The sequence below is a fragment of the Parasteatoda tepidariorum genome, chromosome 7 (genome assembly GCF_043381705.1).
Source record: "Parasteatoda tepidariorum isolate YZ-2023 chromosome 7, CAS_Ptep_4.0, whole genome shotgun sequence".
Classification (NCBI taxonomy): Eukaryota; Metazoa; Arthropoda; class Arachnida; order Araneae; family Theridiidae; genus Parasteatoda; species Parasteatoda tepidariorum.
Genome location: NC_092210.1, coordinates 89,318,538 through 89,341,574, shown reverse-complemented (window position 1 = coordinate 89,341,574; position 23,037 = coordinate 89,318,538). Strand labels below are relative to the sequence as shown.

Here is a 23,037-nt window from a genome sequence, read left to right as displayed (position 1 = left end):
ATTTTTCAACCTTATTAAATGTAAACACATAGTATAACAAAATATAAAAACTATTATCTGGAAAAAGAGATATTTATATAGAGAAATGCACATAAATACACCAATTTGGCAAGAAAGTAAATGTACAAAAATATGACACCATTCATAAAAAAAAAGATAACACTTGAAATTTTCAAAATAATTATAAAAATCATTCCTTATTATTGTGAATATATGAATCCTTTAGTACAAAACTGAATTTCATGAGACGCACAAAACAATTACTTTAAAAAAAATTTTAACTGTTAATTTTATATATATATATATAGATACACAGGTATAGGACAAAATAATAGGAACACCGGTGCATAGCAGTACTATGTACAGATGTTCCTATTATTTTGTCCTATACCTGTATATATATATACCAACAGAAAATAATTTGTTGAGGTCAATTTAACCATTTTTTTTGTTTGAGAGGAATAAAAATTATTTAGCTATTTTCGAAATTAGCTAAAAAAATTTGTTTCTTATAATCATATAACTGGAATAAAAATTTCTTCCTTTTTTTCATTCACTTGAATTAGAAATTCACTCACATTATAACTAATGTAAAAAAATTAAAAGCAGTAAGTTTTCAACATAGAAAAATATTTTTAAAAAATACACAATGCATTGGATATTTACAATTGTTAAATACCAATGTAACAATGTCCACCAATGCTAAACATTTAACAAGCAACAAATCCTAACAAAACATCTACCAAAAAACAAAATAAATACAGTCAGTAAAATAGTAATAATACTAATGAAAATCGAAAATCAATTCTTAGTATATACTAAGTGAATTAAAATTTATAATTATTACAGAAAGTTTGAATAAGATGGCATTTTGATTAGATTTCATTAAACAGTATTAATCCCGGTAAAAAAATTGTACATTCAAGTAAAATTCCAAACTCAAAGTATGTGAAATAAGCAGAATATTAATTCAAATAATGAATATTGATGAGTTTGTAATAAAATCTTGAGGTCCAAGGTGAGTAGTTTATGATTCAATTTAGAGTGTAACAAGCACTATTTTTTTTTTTCTCTTTGAAACAAATAATTTAAAAATTAAAGTTCATTCTGATTCAGAATCATCATCATTAAAGCCAGAAAGATCCACATCTTCTAACAAGCCACGGCACAGGGCATATTCTAACAATGCTAAATGACAGAAGACATACTGGTCTGGCATTTGGATACTGTAAGCCCTTTGAGATCGAATTTTTTCAACAGTTTTAACAATATCAATGTATCCTGTTGCTTCAAGTCGGTTAATACTGATGTCTAATGTTATGAAAGTACCTGTAAAAAAACAAAGTAGTTCAGGAAAATTGCTCATTATGCTAGCAAACTATAGCATATATATATATAGACCTATATTATCTTTTAAAAATAATTAAGTTGATTACTATCTATATTTGAATAACCATAATGAACAAGACTTACTGTATTAACTGGCAAGTCGGAAATGAGTGAGAATGACCAGCATGCCAGATTTCCTAGATTTGAATAATCTAGTTCATATACATAACCTCTATATACGTAAAGGAAGTGCAAGCAAGGAAGTGAATATGATAAGGAACTCTTTCCTCAAATCCACATTATTGCAAACGTCTAATAGAAAAGCAAGACTCTTTAATGCTGGAGAACATCTCCCAACTGAGGGGAAAACACAAAGACGTGCAAGGTGTGCAAAAAACAAAAAAGAGGTATGCTAAAAAGCATGCACCATGCAATAATTTCTTCAAACTTTATCACACCCTCAAAAAATTCAAACTTTAGATACAACCCTCTCTTCTTCAATTTCAATATTTTTCCCCATGAGATATACTTCCAGGAGATTTTGCTCTTATTTTATAAGTATTCTAAAAATAGGTACATAAACAAAGGACCTGCTTTTAATTTACGAGTTAAAATTATGGACCCAAGAACTATTATTGTTCTTATTAATAGGATGGGATACAAGTAATGGGGAGAAGACAAGAGTCGTCTAGTAGCAGGTGTAAGTTTGCAATCAACAAAATGCAACAAAGGAACATTTGCTATTCCAGCACTATTGACTCAAGAATTTCGACCAGGACATACCCTGTCATGTCATTCAGGTGCTCTGGGTTTAGGTGGGGCATATGTGGTCCCCATCCATGAAGCTTGTAAAATCCTTGTTATTGAAGAGTTATTATGTGATTGTTTATGCATCTCTTAGATCTCCAGACATTCAGACAGAAAAGTTAATCGCAATACTCACTTGTAACTTGAAAGGCAACTGGGTCCCATGGTTTAATTATATTCAATAGTATTGCTGAATTTAATAACTTTTCTTTTTAAAATTTTATTCAAGTCATTTTAAAGGTTGAAGAAGGGACGGTTAAACATTAAAAAAAAAAAATGACACTTTTTTATGAATGACATTCAAAACTGCTAATTTGATAAACAATTCAGCAATACTACTAAATACAGATACTTCATTTTTATTTAAAATACAGGTTTGAAAAATTGCACAAGACTAAAAGTATAACTAAGTTAAATTGTCACTTACTAAAGAAGTTATGAGTATTTAATTACTACAACTAATAAAATTAAAGATGAACAAGTCTCTGTAAATAATGTTTTTACTGAAAATCTTTTTTTGGCATAATGCGAAAGGTGTCCTTACCAGTACGCCCGATCCCAGCACTGCAGTGTACCACAATGGGTGGCCCCAAAGGATGTCCCTGCCAATGCACACCAATTAAACGAACAGCTTCATCTTGTTTCATTCGAACTTTATCTCTGAAGTCCAACATAGCTAATGCAGAAGGAGGTACTCCATAATCAGGCCAACTCGTAAACTGCATGTGCGCAACTTCTTGTGAAGTATTTTGCTAAGGAATGATTAAAAAAAAATAAGTGAAATTTGTTACAGTAAATCAATACTAAAATAAACCATCATTTATACAATGAAGAAATAACAGTGAATTTTAAAAGTTATTTGAATGCACAAATTGCCTGCAGTAATCTTATATTATTGACTCAATTATCAATAACAAAATCTACCACTAAAAAAAATCTAAAACTTGAAAGGGTTCTTTCTTCAATATTACATGATGCATTGGAATTAAAAATAATATGTAGTAAGTTTAGGTATAAATACTCCATAAATAACATTGTTCATAACAATGAAAAGTTGTGTGCTTACAGAATAATTTTTTGATTTACATTAAAAACAATATCACAAAGAATTAAACGTTAATGAGCAGAAAAAGTGTACATAGAAAAGGCTCGGGAGCAAACAGACTCTGTTCCAGAGTAAAACAGTCGGTAATGGAGGTTGGTCGTTCTTAGAGGTTATTTCCTCTGACTTCAAAATGTTATCAAAGGTACATGATATTTTGTAAGTGATTTTAATTTTACTTAATGTAATTTTCTTGGTGCAGAAATGCCACTTGTGTTGGTGCAGTGAAAACTAGATCGATGCATAAAATTTAGCCTCAATAAAAATTATTCCTTTTGACATAATTATGTGTAAAAACAAATTTACCAATTATAAATGATAGAACTATAAATAAATTAACAATTATGCTTTTTTGCTGAAGCTTGCACTTAAGTTCATATCATAATTAGTTTACTTTAAAAAATGAGAGGTCTGTTTGTTTAAGATGTTTAGTTTAGATGTTTAGTGTAAAGTAACTTTTTTTCGAATTTAGCTTCTCTAAAACTAAATAATTGATAGCATCGTCAAAGAGAGCTCTCTAAATAAGAGCCAGTCACAAGTATTTCTAATACATTAGAATCTACTTATTTGTAAATATTTTTCAGTGTTTCTTTTTTTTGGATCTTTTTCCACATTCGGTGCAAAGCTTTGCCTGGTCAATGAGAGATATTCTGATATCTTAATTTTTAAGCATAATCTTTAAAACCACACTATTTCTTATTTTTTTTAAAAAATATTATAAATATATATCTAAATCTTAAAATTTGTGCAACATTAGAAGAAAACTATTAGTATGGTACAAAAAATGCAACGAAATGAAAGTCAGATTATTTCTTCTTATAAAAAGATTTTATTTTATTATGAAGATTTAAGTTAGTCTCTCTTCGTATATAAGCTTATCTACAGTTATTCTGCATTTGCCTAAATTATGTATTAATATAAAAGTTTTTTTATGTACCAAAATTAGTTAAAAATAAATGAAATTAAGCTAGTTTAAATTAACGTATTACTATAAAACAGTTTATGTACTAAAACTAATTATTAGTAGTTTCAAAAACATACTTCTATGACATTTTTAATAATACAATTCAATCAAGAATTTTATTTAACTAATTATAAACCAAAGTTTTCAAATAAAAAACTTGATTTATTATTATTTTTTTAAAGAAAGAGTTTAACTGACGATCGAAATAACTACACATTCTACTACTTATTGAATGTTCCTGAAAAGTGTGTTTTTCGTTTTTTATTCTATTGTTTTTTTAATTTAAACTAGAGAGTAGTAATAGAGTAGTTATTCTCATTTAATAGAGTAGTTATTCGAATGTACACTCATGTACAATAATTTAATTTTCACTATTGAGCAACATTAATGTTGGAAATTAATAACACAATGCATTGGTTTTCAAGGAATCAGCTCAGGGTGTCCAGTGAGAAGACATTTTCAAATTCCCTGACTTCTACCTGTAAGTTCAAGATTTTCCCTGCATCGTACAGATGATTTTTAATATTTAACTAGGAGGCTTCGCCCCCTGCTCGCTAGCGCTCGCCAACCCCCGCAACTGCTTTCGCAGTTCATTTTGGATTGCTTCGCAATTCGATGCTCGCTTTGCTCGCTCATTGGATACGTTCTTAACGTCTAGCTTTTGTATAATTTTTTGAACACTGAAGTTCCGAAAACTTTTCCCTGTAGAAAATTCTAAACCTGTGCATTTCAATATTAATTTGAAATTGCAAGCAGTTCACATATTTTTCTTAATCACACTATTCTAAATTTCAGTTGTTGAGAAAAGTAACTGTTGTAAGTTTTGTTTTAAAGTCTTTCACACCAGAGGGCTAAAACCATGTGTTGTAAAACAATATGAAATAGTACTGAATGCCGGATGTAAAGCATCGGCTTCGCTGAAGATAATTTTGTGAGAATTTTTTTGATAATTCGGTGAGAATTCACCCGATTAGACATATGATGCTCACTACGTGCTCCTGCGCGTCGAAGCCTATCAATTAAAACATATTAGCGTTTTATATAATATAGATTAGCCAAATGATGCTCACTACATGCTCTTGCGCGCCGAAGCCTATCAATTAAAAATGAAAACTGTTGCCAATGCAAAAAAAGAAATATCATCGGTTTTATTGATACATACATACGTATTAGCGTTTTATATAATATAGATTTTATTAAATAAAAGAATACATTATCATTTAAAACAAATAATGAATCAGAGGAAAATCAAATAATAATACTGATGGACAGATTAATATTTTAAAATGTGTATTTGAAAGTAAGATAGGTTTTATTCTAGACCTTAAAGGGTAGGGAGAAGATATAAACAGAAAAGGGCATTATACTCTCCTACAAGAAAAAGAATATTGATCACAAAAAGGTGCATTGCATTTTGCAAAACTTTGTGTCACTTTTAAAAGATCCAAAATATACAAAGTTCTTAATTTTATTATTAAAAAATAATCCTATTTTTTGAAGAGATAGTTTAACTTAAAATAATTCTGTTCTATAAACCAGTTTTAAAATTAGTTTAATTCTCATGTTTTGAAAATGTTGCTTGTTATAATAATAATGTATTAAAAATATCAGGATTTTAAAAACCACGTCACAACAGCTGTAGAAACGATAAGCAACTATAATAGCTGAGGAAACAAAGATTGGAATCTAGTGTGAATCTGAGCTGGAATCTTCGCGAATCAAGTGTCAAGATAATGATTACTTAAATACGAAATTCGGAAACTACAACAGCATATTAAAAGTATCAGAATTGAAAAAAAGGTCACACAAAAATAGCCAGAAAAGAATCAAATGTCTATCCAAAAAAAAAAAAAAAAGATCTATAAACGACATAGATTAACAATATAATATTTGCTAACTGCACGTAACAAATGTGACTCAAATTTGAAATGCATGCTAGTCCTAATATTGTATAGAGAACATCAAATTTAGAAAAAACAGGCAGAAATTACTGAAAAACAATAGGGAAAAGACATGGGATTATGGAGGAATTGAACACGTAAAAAAGTGAAAAATCAAATTCAATTCCATGTCATAGTAATGCATTAAAAAAAACAGAGCTCAAAAAACCATGTAAAAAAGGCCCCAAAAATATGCTAATGATAACTAAAAAAGGACACATTCAACCATGTGAAGTTTTGATAAAATCTTCAGGAATCGAACCTGTCAAGAAGATTGATCATGAGATTTTCCCGCTGTCACAACATCCTATTGAAAATATCGGAACTTTAAAAAAAAAACAATGCTACAAAAATGGTAAATAACTAGTAAAAGAACTCAAACCATGTGAATTTTTGATATAGTCACAAATCGAACATTACAAAAAGTGATTACTCAAATTTGAAATCCTCATTTCATAATAATACAGTGTTTAAACTGTCATAATTTTAAAAGCTATGTGAAAAGATTAGAAAAAAAATTGTGATAAACTGCAGAAAATCTATCATATGAATGACCATGTGAAATTATGAAGAAATCGTCAAAATGTGATAAATCAAATTTGAAAATGCAAGTCTTAAAAACATTGTATAAAAAAAATTGGAATTTGAAAAACCATGTGAAAGGGGCTGAAAATGATAAATAATTTCCAAATAAACATCAGAAAAACGGAATTTGAAAGCATATTTAAATGACCGAAAACGATAAATTACTTCTGAAAAAACGATTGGAAACTTCAGGTCCACGAGGAAGAAATAGAGGAGAAAACTTGCTTAGTGAAGCACGAATTGTTTTAAAAATTTTCTGATTTACTAAAATTTTTGAGAAATCCCCGGAAATTTCCAAAATTAGTAAGTTCCCTGACAAGTCCCGGTTTTCCTTATTGCTGGACACCTTGAAGCTAAATAATAAACTGAATTAAAAAATACATATTCACGCCTTGGAGTGAACAAAGTCAGGTTACCAAAGTATGCATATCTGATGGCTACACTTTAAAAAAATTTTTACTATTTTTATCACGCAATTTTTTTTGTAGATAAACAAAAAAAAATTTAAAAAATATGCCACCAGCACATTTTTGATAATCCTTATTCATGAAACTACTACTGTAAATATTCTAAATATTTTTTGAAAAATTGGATTAGCAAATTTTTTTTAACATTTATTTTTCTTACATAAATTTTAACATACTTTCCTATTAGTTAACTCAAGACTCGTGACTATATAGTCGGTGAAATTCTCTACTTTCTTGTTGAACACCACAAACTCTCCATATTCTTGCAATGAATTTTCTTCAGCTGGCCAGTACTGACCACACTTTACTTTTCCTCTTTCAATAGTTTTGGTAGTCATAACAATTACATGACTCTCTTGATCCCAGATCATGCGCCAATAATCCGCAAATGTTTTTGGAAGAGGGCCTAAAAGGAAATTATTTTAAAAAAATTACTTTCAAAACAATAACTCTTACAAAAATTTCGTATCAGAATATTTATAAATGTAAATAGTATTTATAATGAGCTTGAATTCTAAGTTCAACATCATTATTGATTTACAGCATGGTTATTTTTCTGGCACTGAACACCAGTTTTTCTTTACTGTTTTTCAATTAAGAAAATATGATTGACAGGAAAAGTTTTGTTTAAATTGCCCCTGCCAATAAACATAACTAATTTTTATAAAATCTAAGAATATTAAAATAACCTTGCAGCAGATTTTACCTAATAAATGACTAATTAATATTTTTCAATTAAATCAATAAGCAGAGCACTTACAATATTTACTATATTTATTTTTACAATATTACAATATTTACAATATTTATTTTTTTATATCTATAAAATTGCTTAAAATTTTAAAATTGCTTAAAATTTTAAAATTAAATTATTAATGGCTATTGAAAGATTTAAAAAAAATTTTAAATATATTATAAACATTGAGTTTTATGCTTCAATCTCCACAAGCTGTCTTTAAACATAATTGAACAGCTAAGTGAAAGAACACACTGAAAAATATTTAATAAATTAAACAGCTAATGGCAAATAAACTTACAGTCAAGATGAAATTGCTTTCATACAAGGAACTTTAGTGTTTTCAGAATGCTACTAATTATCACGATTTTTTACTAAGCTCTTCAAAAATTAACAATATACACTTAAAAATCAAGCTTTACTACTTTGAAAAAAAAGGAAACTATTAAAATTTCAAATTTCAGCTATTTCGGTTCAAAAGATAGAAAAAAATTAAACAAATCAGAATATTGCATGCAATTCATTTGTATACAATATGATTTTGATGACTTCATCTTGGAGTAATCATAATCAATATTATTCAAATAAACTAGGAGGCTCAGCTCACTTCTCACCAGCGCACGTTATTATTTCGCATTTATTGCTTTTTTAAAATGGGTATTTTTCCAAAAAAGTAAAGAACAGTTTGTTGAAAAAATAATTTTACTCATTAAAGAAGTAGAATATTAACTATAATGACAAAAATAAGTCGTGGTTGGAGTTGTATGGTATAATTAAAGAATGTGATGAAAAACAGGATAATGAAAATAATAGTTGAAGATGAAAATTGAATCATAACTATAATGAAACTTTAGTATTTGCAGATGTTGAGATACAAAATTATATTTTATCCATAATAAGACTTTCCAAGAGAAATAAATTTTGCATAATAATATTAATAAAAACAGGCCATGGGAGATAAATCCCCCATGACCGGTCTAATCAAGAGCCAAATTAAAAAGTGATTGAATTGTTCCCAACAGATAATTAGGAGCATGGGCATAGATCTATGGTAGGTGATTTAATGAAAGATAACAAATCCAAAAATAAAGCCAACATCCTATAATCAATATTAAATTTGAAAATAATTTGGCAAAAGCGAATCACCAAAAAGAATGTGAGAATTAGTATAACCATGTAACTGAAAAATTTTTGTGGTGAGAAAAAAAAGTTATAAATCGACAGTGAATTAATGAGTCTTACATTAGCATTGAAATAAAAAGTTAGCCATTGCATTGATTGTTATAAAAAGAACAAAATATTTTACATACGCTTTTTATAAAATGCAATAAAAATTAAATAATTGGTTTAAATTAATTAAAATTTGATTAAGAAGGATTAAAAAAGATAAGTGTAAGAAATTAAAGAAATTATAAAGGCTAGGAAATATGTAATACCTATTGTGGCATCACACCAACCTTATGTCATTGTGTCAACAATTTAAATCGAAATAAGTTTCTATCTCTCTATTGAATTCTTGAATTAAGTTTTTTATATTTTTAAAAATTTCAATATAAAGTTTAAGATATATTTGGAAACATCAATCTTTTCTAATTTATTTTTTTGTTACTTTCAACGTCAATTCTAGCATGAACGCATTAAAAAAAAAATCTACAAAGAGATAAATAAAATTCTTTACTACAAAATACCTAGTCACCATCTTAAATTGCAATAACTTTCAAACATATAAAAATTTCAAAAAAAAAAAAAAAAAAAAAAAAAAAAAAAAAAAAAAAAAAAAAAANAATTAAAAATGGCCCTTTCAGTATACCAAACTTCATCTCTTTAGTTGCAACATTTTTTTTAAAATACAAGTTTGATAGCTTATAATTTTCAAACTAACTATCGTGCTATATTTTTTTTTTAATTCTGTGATACACCCTGCATACTTTTCTACACATCTTAATAATTTCAAGTTTTTAAGAATTGCAAAACAAAATGTATCAAAAAGTTCTATATCAGAAACAGTGGTGCTTTTGACTTTTTAATATAGAGAGATTGCAACAGGCAGCTGCTTCAACTCACAGAATATAATACATTTTTGTCTTAAAAAAAGAATTGAAAAAGAAATGATTTTAAGAATTAAGAGAAATGATTTTACTTATTAAATAATGACAATAAAAACAAGGAAATTCAAGCACTTTTAGAAATAATTGTAATAGCTAGCAGTTAATTTGTGACATTATAAAGTAAAAAACTTTTTTCATTTTGGATAGAATAATTTAAAGTTTAGGAGTATTTCATAAACACATTAATTCTAACAACTGGTAACAAAACAATTAAATTACCCTGACATGAGATAAAGGCATTCTTTTGTTTATAACCATCAACAAAATTTGCATTGATATAATCTGAATTGGGATCATCGTCCATAATAGGAAGCTTTACTCTACTATGATCATAACAGAGGACATCTGTGTATCGGTTTTTGGGCTGGTTTGCTTTTAACCTGAAAAGAAACAGAAAGAAAAAAAAATCATGCATTTTTTGCATACAAATTAAGTGAATTTTGATTTAAATTTTTAATAGCTTTTAATTTTTAGTTATTTTATAATAAATTTACTCAAAAATAATGTAAAATTGGAAAGGATACAATCAATAAACAAAAATTTTTAAGTTACATAAATCTTAGCAAACAAAACGGAAATTATTTTATTTACCCTTCCCTTTATAATACAGAATTTGTATTACTTAATTGTGAGTTAATATTTAAATAAACAATAAAACTAAATTTGGTATGCTCAGAAATAGATTTAGCATAGTCTTTCTGCATTAAATGAACAATCTTCATGGTCATTGAAGATAGGGCTCTATAATTTTGCAACCAATATCACGATGGTGGCAATAGCTGAAATATATCTATTGATATAATTTTGTTTAGAATTCCTAACAAGGTTTTCATGTAATTTATTTAATATGAAAAAGTCTAGACTCAATTATTATTCTTTTTCAAAGTAAACAATTGGAATAAAGTAAACAATTGGAATTGGAATAATAACATGATTTAAGGTAAAGTTACGCTCTTGCTTATGGATAGAGTAGTTTTAGAATAGTTAATAGAATAGTTCAGAAAACCTTTAAATGCAAAAAATATTTGTTGCATTTAAAGGTTTTCTAAAATAAATAATTTTCAGAAGTGGGATCGATGTCTTTTTTCAAACAACAAATTCAAAAAAGAATTTTATTATACATAAATCCTTTACTTCCTAAAATACAGAGATCACTTACTTTGATGTTTCAAATGTTCCATCAGGTGGAGCAGCCTTGAATTCTGCATATTCATGATATAGTCCTTTTCTACCTTTAGTACGGAGGTATTCTATGAACTCCTCCAGAGTTCTTCCTCCCCCAGTGTCTGATTGAGCAGAATCTTCCCAAATGGAAAGAGAGGCAGAGCTACTGGACAAATGCTTTTCATTGTCATCTTCCTCAGTGAAATCTGTCACAACAGATTCAGGTGTCAAGGGGCATGGCTCATCTGAATCTTTCTGAAAAAGAAAAAAAAAAGACTTATTAAAATTCTATTGTTGTCAGAAAATTTATAAATATGCACTGTGTAATAAAAAATATTCTTAAAAATATTAAGCAAACTTTTGAAGAAAGTATCTTTTCTGCAGAGTAAAAAAAAAAAATTGATTAGTAAAACCAATTACAGGGATTGTTAAAGTCTTTCAGCTTTAAAAAAAAAAAAAAAAAAAAAAAAAAAAAAAAAAAAAAAAAAAAAAAATTAATTNTGATCAGTAAAACCAATTACAGGGAGTTAACCAATTATAGTCTTTCAGCTTCAAAAAAAAAAAAAGAAAAAAAAAGCTATAATAAAATAAAGAATTCTTAGCAATACCAGGGGTCTGTCCAGGCCGAATTTACTACCCTTTAGCTGTACCTCCACAAATTCAACTTCAGGAAAAACGGTAGTTTCACAAACTCAACTTTAGAAAAAACGGTAGTTTCACAAAATACTTTTTCGTAAAATTTTATTTTCGTATCCCTTAAGAAACGATAAATCCATATTTTGACCAAAATTTTTGTGTTGATTTATTTAATATAATTTTTAATCTTTCACAAATTATGTCCAAATTTTCACAAAATAGGTACCTCTCAGAAAAACCTAGACAGATCCCTGAATACACATCATAATAAATTGAAAAACATAACAAATTGAATCATATTTACAACATGTAAAAATTTAAGAAAAAAAATTCTTACTAAAAAATAAATTTAAAAAAAAGAGTTAAAAAGTGGTTAAAGTAATTTTTTTTAAAATGAAACATACATTAAAAATTTCCTTTTTATTTTGAACAGTGAAAATTTACCTTGAAAAGTTTAAATTTGACAATCCAAAAAACAAAAAAATTTCAATATTTAACATTAACAAAATACTAATAATAAATTAAGAAACAGAATACATTTTGAAAAAAAAAAAAGAAAAGGAAACTAAAAATCACTAAAACACTTACAATTGCATCTTGAAGTAAATTCTCCTTTAAGTATTCTACCTCTTTTTCTCTTTCTTCAGAATTGTGTTTCTCATGAATGGAATTTTGATGGTCACTACTCGTCTCATCAATATCCATCTCGAGGTCATTAAAAGTTTGGAGTTGGAAAGCACTCAAATCAGTGATATTGCCATTAAAAGAAGTCCCATTCAAAATGGGACTAGGACTCAATGGTGTGTTAGATGTTTCTTCTGACTTACGATTAAGGGTAGATTTTAAGCAATGTTGCAGCCACAGTTTGTGGTCAACATGGAAAGAACCTCCCAAATCCAAAGGTAACGAAGCAATTGGAACATGTAGGCATAGTTGTGGGACACTTATCATAAACACCTGCAATGATTCAAGTTTAAAAGTGTGTTAAATTTGACAGAGAACTGATTTTTTGTAAGCTATATGGATGCATAATTTTTCAATTTTATTTTGAGGAATCAAAATATAATTATTCCATAATTTTTTTTTATTGGTAATAGAAAATGCCACATATATGTAATAGAAATTGCTAAATGTAATAAAATATGTAATAGAAACTGCTAAATATGAATTAAGATAAAACAATGCATAGGATTTGGTGATAGAATGTGGTGATGGTACTTACAGGACAGTAGAGAGATCTCTATTTTATAAGTACGTTCTGATAATCTTAATCAAGTAATACCTTTATTAACATTGAGGGTAAAGTATTATAGGCAGACATTTATAAAGCACCTGCTTTGAAAAAACTTATGTTTCAACATAGTTTAAGAGATGTCTAGTTCTAAGATCTACTGCTCAGTTATTGAATTTCAAGTTTATAACTAGATAATCTAATCACAAATCACTCAATGTTTTTTTGATTTTGAGTATTTTACATTTACAGTTGTATTGTAATACTTCCCCCAAGATAATGTTAATACAATTTTTCAATGATCTTAACGAAATAGTGCAAAAGTAAGAACTACTATTTTGTCAGTTTGACTATTAAAATAAAGGTACAGCACAAAACTATCCAAGTAGATAAAGTAAATTTTTGCTTTATTTATGACAAAATTAAATACTAAAGAGTTCATTACATACTTTATCTGAAAGATAAAAGGATCTGTCAGTTTAAGGTTGTTAAAGGTAATTAAAGAATTAAATATTTTTTTAAAGTGAAATAACTCAAATTTTACTGTACTACTACAATTCACAATATACAGCTATACTAACTGTATTATCAAGCTAATGTTTATTTAAAGAAAATAATAATTAACTTAACAAGTTATCAAAGTTGTTTTTTCATCAAATCAAAGAAAGGCACTTTGACCTTTACTGATCATCATTGCTATATAAATTTAAAAACTAATTTATGACGCAATTTGTAAAGAACTTATCCTCTTTGTCATAATTTAATTTATAAAACTGAAGGATTGCAGGATGGTTTGTTTTAGTGCCCTTGTCATAAAACATGAAATCTTGGTACTTTTCCATTTTACCAGAGCAAATAATTTTGGCTATTTAGTCTACTTATTTTTTTTTTTTTTTTTAAAAAGTTGAATTCACTTGCACTTAGTAAGTTTGCATTATCGACTTTATTGTTTGCAATGGCAAACAGAAAAAGTACCAAAATATTTATAAACTAAATTTCTAATCAAAATGTATAGTCTAATATGAAGTAAGTGAAAATAGAATTCAGTCGCAGATAGTTAAAATAAGCATTAACAAGCAGATGGTTAGTATTTATTACATTTTATTGAAATTGCTAATTACATATAATTTCTAACATCAGCTAACTTAAATGTTATGTAACCCCTAACTGCAAAAAAAGCAAGCTCAATAATTACTTTAAACTTCATTTGCTTTCTTCACTTAGCATTAAATTTTGTCACATTATTTAACAAGTGGGTGTTAGTAAATAATTTCAGTTAAAAATTATAATTTTAAAGCTTACATTTCCAAAATTATTTTCACTGAAAGTCTTCTTATATATTTTCATTTCCCTTTTAAAATGCCCTGAACCTTAAAAGTTAACATGAGTTGGCTATAAGAACACATATGCTTTTCAATAGTATTCTTAAAAATTAAATAACAATTAAATATGAGGGCAAATTAAGATTGTACGACAATATCTATATGCAAATACTTAAATCTTGAAGCTAACTTCCTGTCATCAAAAGAAAGGAGATAAAATACCAAAACACACATTTCATGAATTAGAAAAATATTTTGTACCTTCTGCACAGCTGCTCCTTCAGTTTGCTAAATGAAATATTTTAAGATATTAGATTAAATCAAAATTTCTGTTAAATGAGTTTTTCTAAAACACAACTGCCTATTTCGTGCAAAAGTTCACAAAGGAAGGAGAAAACAGAAAGGGAGCAAATATCCTGGACAAAGTTGAAAATCATAAATGAAAGTTCAAAATTTCCATCAAGTCATTTCAAGAAGCATGCTATGTTTCATATCCATTTCAGGAGAAGGGAACAACCACAAAACTTAAAAATGTAAATCACAATAAATTTTATTGAATATTCCATGCAAAACAGACAAATGGAACAACGTCTATTTACGTCTACCAGGAAAATTATACAAACATTCAGTTTTATATTAATATGAAATTATAATTTTATACATGATGCAAACATTCTTTTTTTGTTTATTAAACTGTATTAAATTATTACAGGAATATACAGGATTTCTTTTAAATTTATTTATGTAACAGATAAACTTGGGATGATTAATCTATTCATTATTAGAGCAACAACAAATAGGACAAGAAGAAAAAAAAAGGATTTTAAAAAATATACAGATAAAATTAATAGATTGATAATATAAGATTTAACTATACAATTTATCAACAGAAGTTTCTTTGTTTAAGGTTTAGAATTTATAAAAATTACCACTTTGGTATCAATGTTAACTAAAAATTATAAATTTTTAAACGAGGAAAAAAAATCACACTGTTACTTAGCAAACTGCAGTAACTTTTTACATAGCAGACGACAATTTCAGTTCATCAAACCATAATGAAAATTAACCTTTTTTAAGATTTATCAACAAAATACTGGTTTATTTCTTTTAGTCGATGTCTTTTTTTTATTTTATTTAGGTTTGCTTAGATTACTTACAGATTTTATTTAATAAAATAACTTAAATATTGTCACATATAAAAAGTTTTGAAATTTTTTTGTTATTAAGTTAGTAAACTATAATAACTGATATGAACTAAATACTATAATATTTTATTTTTGATTAAACATAAAGATAAACAATTCATTTTTTTTTTACATAAGGTTTTGAGAAATGAGTAAATAACTAATATATAAAAATTGGAAAGTTGTAAAAAGGGATCACATTTTTATAACTGATTATTTAAAAGATTTATTACTTGCATATTGATTAAAAATTGTAGTGATCATGTAAAATCAGCCATGTGCCAAATCTGTTGATTTTTTATAAAATATTTGTATTGTACTTGTAAATATGAAACATATATTTTTTTCTTCCAAAGAAATATTTGTCGCATGCATTGAACAGCAAATCACTTTTTTTTACACAGTATTTCAATTTCGTCAATTCTTGCCCTTTCCTATAGACACTAGGCTAGAAATTTTAAACACATGCTGTAAAAATAAAAAGCCTAACTTCGAAAGGTCATAAAGGTAATCAATTGAAAGGTCTATTTCTTATCTTTGCAGAGGTATTTGAAATTTTTTCTGCTACAATTAGGAAAAGGTTGCAACCATTTATACATATATGCAAGTTTTTCATTCTCTATGAAACGTTCAGTTATTTAAATGTCTATAAATAGGACTGTTTTCAAATCAAAATACTAAAAATTGGTACAATTACTTAGTTTATCAAGAGTGACCAATACACAAAATGTCAATAAAATCTAGGAGATTGTGGAGACAGTCCAAAAGTGATAGCTCAAATGCGGTTAACTCATTTATCGAATTAATTTTACAAAGCACTTAGTGTTTTATCCCATTTCAAAATAACAATTATTAATGAAATATGGCACATCAAGGAATTTGTAGATTACAAGACATTTTACAGCAAAACAAAATTGTGCAAAAATTCCAAGTTAATTTCAAACCATTTTTTATAAAAATTGGAATGCAGATTTTTCCTAGACTTTAACACTAAGAGACAAGAGAACACCCTCAAGAAACCCTTGAACGAAAGGTTGTGGACAGAGGCAACACTCAAAAGATTTCACTCAAAGATAATTACAAGACAAACATATAGTCAATATGACATTAATCTTTATATAATTTTCATGATTAAACAAGCGATTCTTTTTTTTTTTAATATTAATTCATAATACAAATAGAATGTGAGTCATTGTGCACAGTATTTTAAAATTTGTTAGAAATTTTTATTTTCTTAAAATTACAGCAATACTATCATGTAAAATACATTATTTAAAGAGTGAGAGGTTTTATATTATTAAAAAATTTTAGGTTTTTGAAAAATTTTATTACTGCATTGTATATGATAAAAAAATTTCTAAGCATTAGTTTAAACAAAAATAAAAAAATTTAAATATATAAGTGACAAACATATAGTCATGAATTATAATAATCTTTACAAAATTATCGGTTACATAGATTTTTTGCTTTAAATGTTTGATAAAAATTTAATGGTATTTAAGTTATGTGTTATTTCGCAACCTTTATAAAGCAAAGCTTTTATTATTTATTCCTCATCAGAGAGTCTGTGCCATAGAATGATACTCAAGTTTTTTAAAGAACAAAACATAAAAAAATTAACCTGAAATCCAAAATTAAGTACACACAATCCTACGTCTAAATTACGAAAACAAAGTTTTCAATACTTACTCTATCTCTTAATTTTTCTCTTAAAAATAGTTGGAAAATTCGGAATGGTGCTTTGAACCACAATGGAGCAGCAACTATAAGAACCTTTTTCAGACGAGCAGGATAACCACCCTGGATTGTGAATTCGAAATATAAATAAATAAAAAACAGAATAGTCTAACACAAATTTGAATGAAAACGCAGAATGTGGTAGATATCAATATTTAAATATAACACAGCCAAATTTTGTAATGTGAATAACTTTAAAATTTCTATTTAATTAATTTCTATGAAATCACACATAATTTAATGCTTTCCTTAAACATATATTTTTTAAAATAATTTTCTTGGAAAAAAGCTCTAAAGCACTGTAATCAAATAAAAGATATAGAATAAAACCGAAAGTAAAATGTAGAAAACTTATGCTCAAAAAGGAGCTAGATTTTATTTTTTACCTAAGTTGTTAAATCAGGTCTTGAACAGATCTTACGGAAGCGACATGAAAAAGTGAGGAATATTTGTTAAGAATTACAAACGAAAAATGAAGAAGTACAAACGAAAAATGAAGAAGTAATTTTCCCCCTTTATTAAAAAAAGTTTACTATTACAAGACATATTTTAAATAGATGCCACATTTTATATGTAACCTAGATTCTGCCTTACATTAGTTATTCTGCCCAACCTTAGCTCTCTTATTATTTGAAATTGTGAGCATTACAATAGTTCATTGAAGAAAAAATTTTTTTTAAAATAATAAAGACTATTATTTTTCATGGCATATAACAATAATAATGTTTATTTACATTATTATTTTATTAACGTTCAAAATTTAAAGCAGAGAAGAAATGTATATATAAACAGACCTACCAACTTCTATCTCTTTTAGCAACAAAGATTTCTCAAATGTAAAAAGCTGTAGCTGTAGTAACTTTACATTAAATTTGATACAAGTTTAAACATCTTGATATTTAAATTACCCAAAAAATTTATAGTGAAGCCCTGATAAATATGTAATGTTATTAAGAGCTTCTGAACGATTTAAAAAAAATTGATAATGTAATTGTTATTTCATTACAGTGTGGAAAGTTAGTAGTTCAATATTGCACAAATTGCTTTAATAAATATAAGAAACTTAAAAAATATTAAGCCTGAATAAATAAAAATAGTATAACAGCAATAAAAATGACTTAAATAAAAATGATTAAATAAAATGAAGCTTCATAGCTTTGAAACCATAGCCAATGAAACACCATAGCTTAACTAAATTATGTTCGAATTAATATAAAAATCGTAGGGAAAAAAACCCCATCTAAACTTACCTTCAGTAAATTTAAAATCTTTTGGCTCAACTCATAATCAAAATTAGCATACCTTGATCCTGTCATATTGTAAATAAATACAATTCCACGTCTCTGAGTTTCTATGCTGTAATATGAAAATTTTACATTAGGAAACAGCCAACAGGTATGTTCCAACTATATATCAATTTTTAGAATTGAATGTGAATAAAATATTAGTTTTAATACCTCTCTAAAGCACAATCTAGTTGGTATATAACACCTTGTAGAGTGATCTGATGAGATGTTTCCATTGGCACATGCTTGCTGGCAGTAAATATAGCTATAGCAGCACCACTGTTGTCTCTAACAGGCTAAGTAACATATATTCAAGTAAACATATGATTTTTAAATATAATCTAATTATCACTGAATAATATTTTTTTAAAAAAAAGGTTTCCTTCTATTTATGACATTAAATAATACTTAAGATTTTAAAAATATGAAGAAAATAAAAACAAAAAAAGGCTAAATTTTTCAATATACAGTAGAGAACCGATTATCCGGAACGATCGGGACCATCGCGATTCCGGATAACTGATTTTTTCGGTTTTCTGGTTCGGTACAAAACGGCTTTTTTTTTTATTGTTTATCAAACTTAACTTTAAAAATATTATTTAGAAATAGTTTTAAAAAGAAGAAAAAATGATGAAGTCATGCATAATACATAAGTTTAATAAGATAAAGAGGAGAAAAAAATGAAATTAAAAACATATACAGAAATATATACTTTCTTCCCTTTCTTTTCTCATCCAGAAATGGGGTGAAAATTTATGGAATTTCGTTCCGGTTTTCAGGATAAGAAGTTCTGTACTGTATTACGAAATATAAGCTTCAAAAATTCATATAATACTATATTATGTTTACGAAATATTTCATAACACACAAATTAATCGCTAAGACAAAATCTTATATCAAGCCTTTATTTCAATACAATAACATTAAATGTTAAAAAAATTTTTGACCTTTAAATGAGTGATACAGACCAGTATTGTAAATTTTCCAGTTTCCAGCTCACTTCTTAACGTATCACTGGTAGGATCAAATCTAATTAACCCTTCACGTCTTCGCATCACCTGTCATAGAAACAAAATTATGAATCAAATCATAGATAGTATGTGTATCAATAATATAAATATATAAACAATGACGTTTGTATTAAAGATGGGAAAGTACCAGTTACAAACTGACAAAACTAAATATAGTTACAAAAACATTATACTTTAAATATTAGATACACATCAATCTTAAAACAAAAGTCAGGGTAAGTAAATATTAACTAATTGCATTTATTGGAGCTGAAAGTTTATATAGAATTTATAAGGTTATTTTGAATTTTAGGTCCCTTGAATTGCAAACTTAAAAATAATTTTGGTCGTAAAATAAAGCAAAAGGTGATTCAAATCAAATACAAATATTTTATTTTTTTTATAAAAAAACACAATTATAATATGAACATAATTATTAATTAATTATTATGAAATAATTAAACATAATTATTACATAAGTCTGAAAATGTGAATCAGCTGTAGTTTTTTATTATTATTATTATTTAAGTAGTAACTAACAAAATAAAATATTCAATTAAAGTGAAATAAAATTTGATTAAACTACTATTCCTGTTTGGAATATACAAAATACCCTAAATAATAAAGTGTTAAAATTAATTATTACCCATAACATTTTATAAATCATTTTAATCAAATTGTAAAGACTACTTATTTTTATTAAAATTTAACACATTTTACATGGGAACATTTCGAAGAGTCAATAATAAAGCAATATATTTGCTGACAAATCAAAATTTTTTCATAAATATATACTCTTGTTGAACATTAAATTCTGTTTGATGTTAATAACTAACAAAGAAATAATATAAAAACATTTTAAAATAAAACATATCAAAATATATATCGTAAAATTTACTATTACTACTCATTTACTAGTGTATTATTAACTAAGCAAAACAATAAAAAATAAGGGAGATTAATTATTTAAATATGTCACATAAAATTTAACTAAATAATGTAAGAAAAGTAGTAAAATTCTCTATGGCAAGGCAGGAAGAATGTGACAGCTTCAAATATCTGAGAACTGAGACTGATCCAAAGCAAACTGCTACAGACAAGCATACAGAGATTAAAGTCACCAGCTACAAAATAGAGCTAATTTAGAATTAATTCAAAGGAATTGGAAAAGGACAGTAACTTCATGGAGATACGCCGAGGCGTTTATGATTTGAAACATTAAATTTTAATATGTGCGGCATATCTAATGAGATGGTCTGTTTGTTTTTGTTTTTTTCTTTAACTACTTGAGTTTTGAAATTACAATCAATAATACTTTAAAGAATTCACAATGCAGGGGAAAAATAGTTTACAAGAATGTAACAAAAGCACAACACACGCTCTTCCTTTCAACAAAAGAAGACATTACTGAATTCCCCTCTCACAATGACCTCGCGAATAGTTCCTTACGAGGATGGACGGAAGTACAATTTCCCCTCCTCCTTTCTTCTGCTGCAGGTGTGAAGAAAAAAAAAAGAAAGAAAATTATGCAAGTTATTTTCTAATATAAATGAGTGAGGCGAAATGCTTAAATTATCTATCTTGAAGGCCAAGTTCATCCCCACTTTTAGCTGAAGGTCAACTTTATTATTTTTATTATATATATCTGAGACTCGGAAATACTTGTGTTGCATTTGAATTGCAAACAATTGTACACAGAACAATTTTGTGTTCTTTTGAAAAGCTATTGAAATGCATAATATTCTAATCCTATATTCTAGGGTGGCGCATCTCATGAAATTACAATATTTACAGTTCTTCTTTCAGTTAGTACTACTATAAAAAAGATACTAGGTACAGCAGCAAATAGATAATGCACTGATTAGGCTATATCAGTTAATTAAATTTGACTTTCTTTTAAAACTAATTTTATAATTTTAAAAATAATTTATATAAATCAAACTTGCTAATTTAATGATGTATTCATTGAAAGTATTTGATCTTTTATGTATTAAGTACAAAATATCAAATACATTGATACAAATATTACCTTATATCTCAGATGGTTTGATAAAAAAAAGTTTTAACAGATTAAAACTGCTTCAAAATGGGTTAGCATTTAAAAAGTGTGTATATTAAAATAAAAATATACATTCCATCACAAATTATAAATGAAAAAAAGCTCAGCATCATTACCTCATGTGATTCAAATAAAGCCACAGCACGACAAATATCAAATTTCCTGGCCATCATAAACTTGATAGCAGTGGATTTATTCCAAGTCTTTTTATCCCCATTGCTATGTAAATGTAACTCTTTAATAATGGCAATGAACTCTTTTACAGCCTAAAAAACAAAAGTTAAGGTAATTCAACCATGGCGATATAAGAACGAACAAACTTTACAAAACATGATTTACATAACATAAAATATGAAATTAAACTAAACCTCTAAGCAGATCTTAATGAGAACTTGTTAGTTAAAAAAGTATTTTTTCAAGCATACGCATTAATTTGAAAAATACTTCAAATTAATTATTCGAATTGGAATATAAAGAAAAACTACTAACCGTTTCTTCAGCTTCAGTCAATATGTCTTCCATTTTTCAAAATGTTTCACTCCTAAAAAATTAAAACTCCAAAAATTGAACATTTTAGTCTTAAACTTTTTTTCAATTACTACAAAAATAGAATTACTAAGAATTAAAAACATTAGAGAAATGAAAAAAATCAGAATTAACTTCAAAATAAGACTATTATCAACCATAAAACAAAAAGTCATGCACTGTTTATGTCTAACTTCTGGGTCCAAATATAAACTGAATAAAAATTTGCATGCCTTATTGCAATATTAGTGAAGTTTCTCAGTAAAAGTGTGAGAAAGAAAATCTGATGCCAACTTGAAAAGGAATTTAACAGTTAATAACTAAAATTTATAGTTTACATTTTAAATGCAAACTAAATTAGATTAGCTTTTAAAATGGAAGTATGATCCAGATTAACACTTGTATGTATGTGAAAATATTCCACAATACAAGTTTTTATAATAGAAAGAAAAATTAAGAATTATTTAAATTTGAATAATTTAGACTGAAAGGAATAATTTAGACTGAAAGGTATCATTTACTACACAGAATATAATATTTGCTGTATGCTATTCTACCAGTTTTTAAATATTTAAAACAAAAAATGATGATACAGTAGGGAACCGATTATCCGGAACGATCGGGACCATCGCTATTCCGGATAACTGACTTTTCCGGTTTTCTGAATCGCTACAAAAAGCCGTTTTTTTTATTGTTAAACCCAACTAAAAAAAATGTTTTGGAAATAATCTTAAAAAGAAGAAAAAACGATGAAGTAATACACTAATGATTATTTCCAAAATGATGGTAAGGTAAACATCTTACAAAAAAGAAAGAAAAATCCTAAAATCTTATGAGGAAAAAAA

At 26.8% G+C, this 23,037-nt stretch overlaps 1 protein-coding gene across 2 annotated transcripts; it reads right to left on the bottom strand.

The window, feature by feature from the left end:
- Positions 1-579: 579 nt before the first annotated feature.
- On the bottom strand, positions 580-22,249 carry LOC107439027 (tyrosine-protein phosphatase non-receptor type 9). Of its 2 annotated transcripts, XM_071182918.1 has the most exons (13): positions 22,157-22,249; positions 21,784-21,933; positions 19,567-19,656; positions 18,770-18,894; positions 18,563-18,668; positions 17,265-17,375; positions 14,653-14,679; positions 12,427-12,795; positions 11,198-11,457; positions 10,258-10,418; positions 7,371-7,600; positions 2,681-2,888; positions 580-1,329 (listed from the first exon to the last, which is right to left on the bottom strand). In XM_071182918.1, exons 1-13 carry the CDS (start codon positions 22,187-22,189, stop codon positions 1,103-1,105), a joined length of 2,097 nt encoding a protein of 698 aa, XP_071039019.1. In that variant the 5' UTR covers positions 22,190-22,249; the 3' UTR covers positions 580-1,102. The 2 variants fall into 2 exon arrangements, with proteins under 2 accessions (XP_071039019.1, XP_042910680.1); XM_043054746.2 differs by lacking the exon at positions 14,653-14,679.
- Positions 22,250-23,037: the final 788 nt, after the last annotated feature.

Coding starts and splice junctions, on each gene's coding strand:
- LOC107439027 (XM_071182918.1), bottom strand. CDS start 22,189: ATGGAAGACATATTGACTGAAGCTGAAGAAACG. Junction 7,601..10,257: donor TGCCTTTATCTCATGTCAGG/GTAATTTAATTG, acceptor ATTTCCTTTTAG/GCCCTCTTCCAAAAACATTT. Junction 1,330..2,680: donor TGCTGGGATCGGGCGTACTG/GTAAGGACACCT, acceptor GTTTTTTTACAG/GTACTTTCATAACATTAGAC.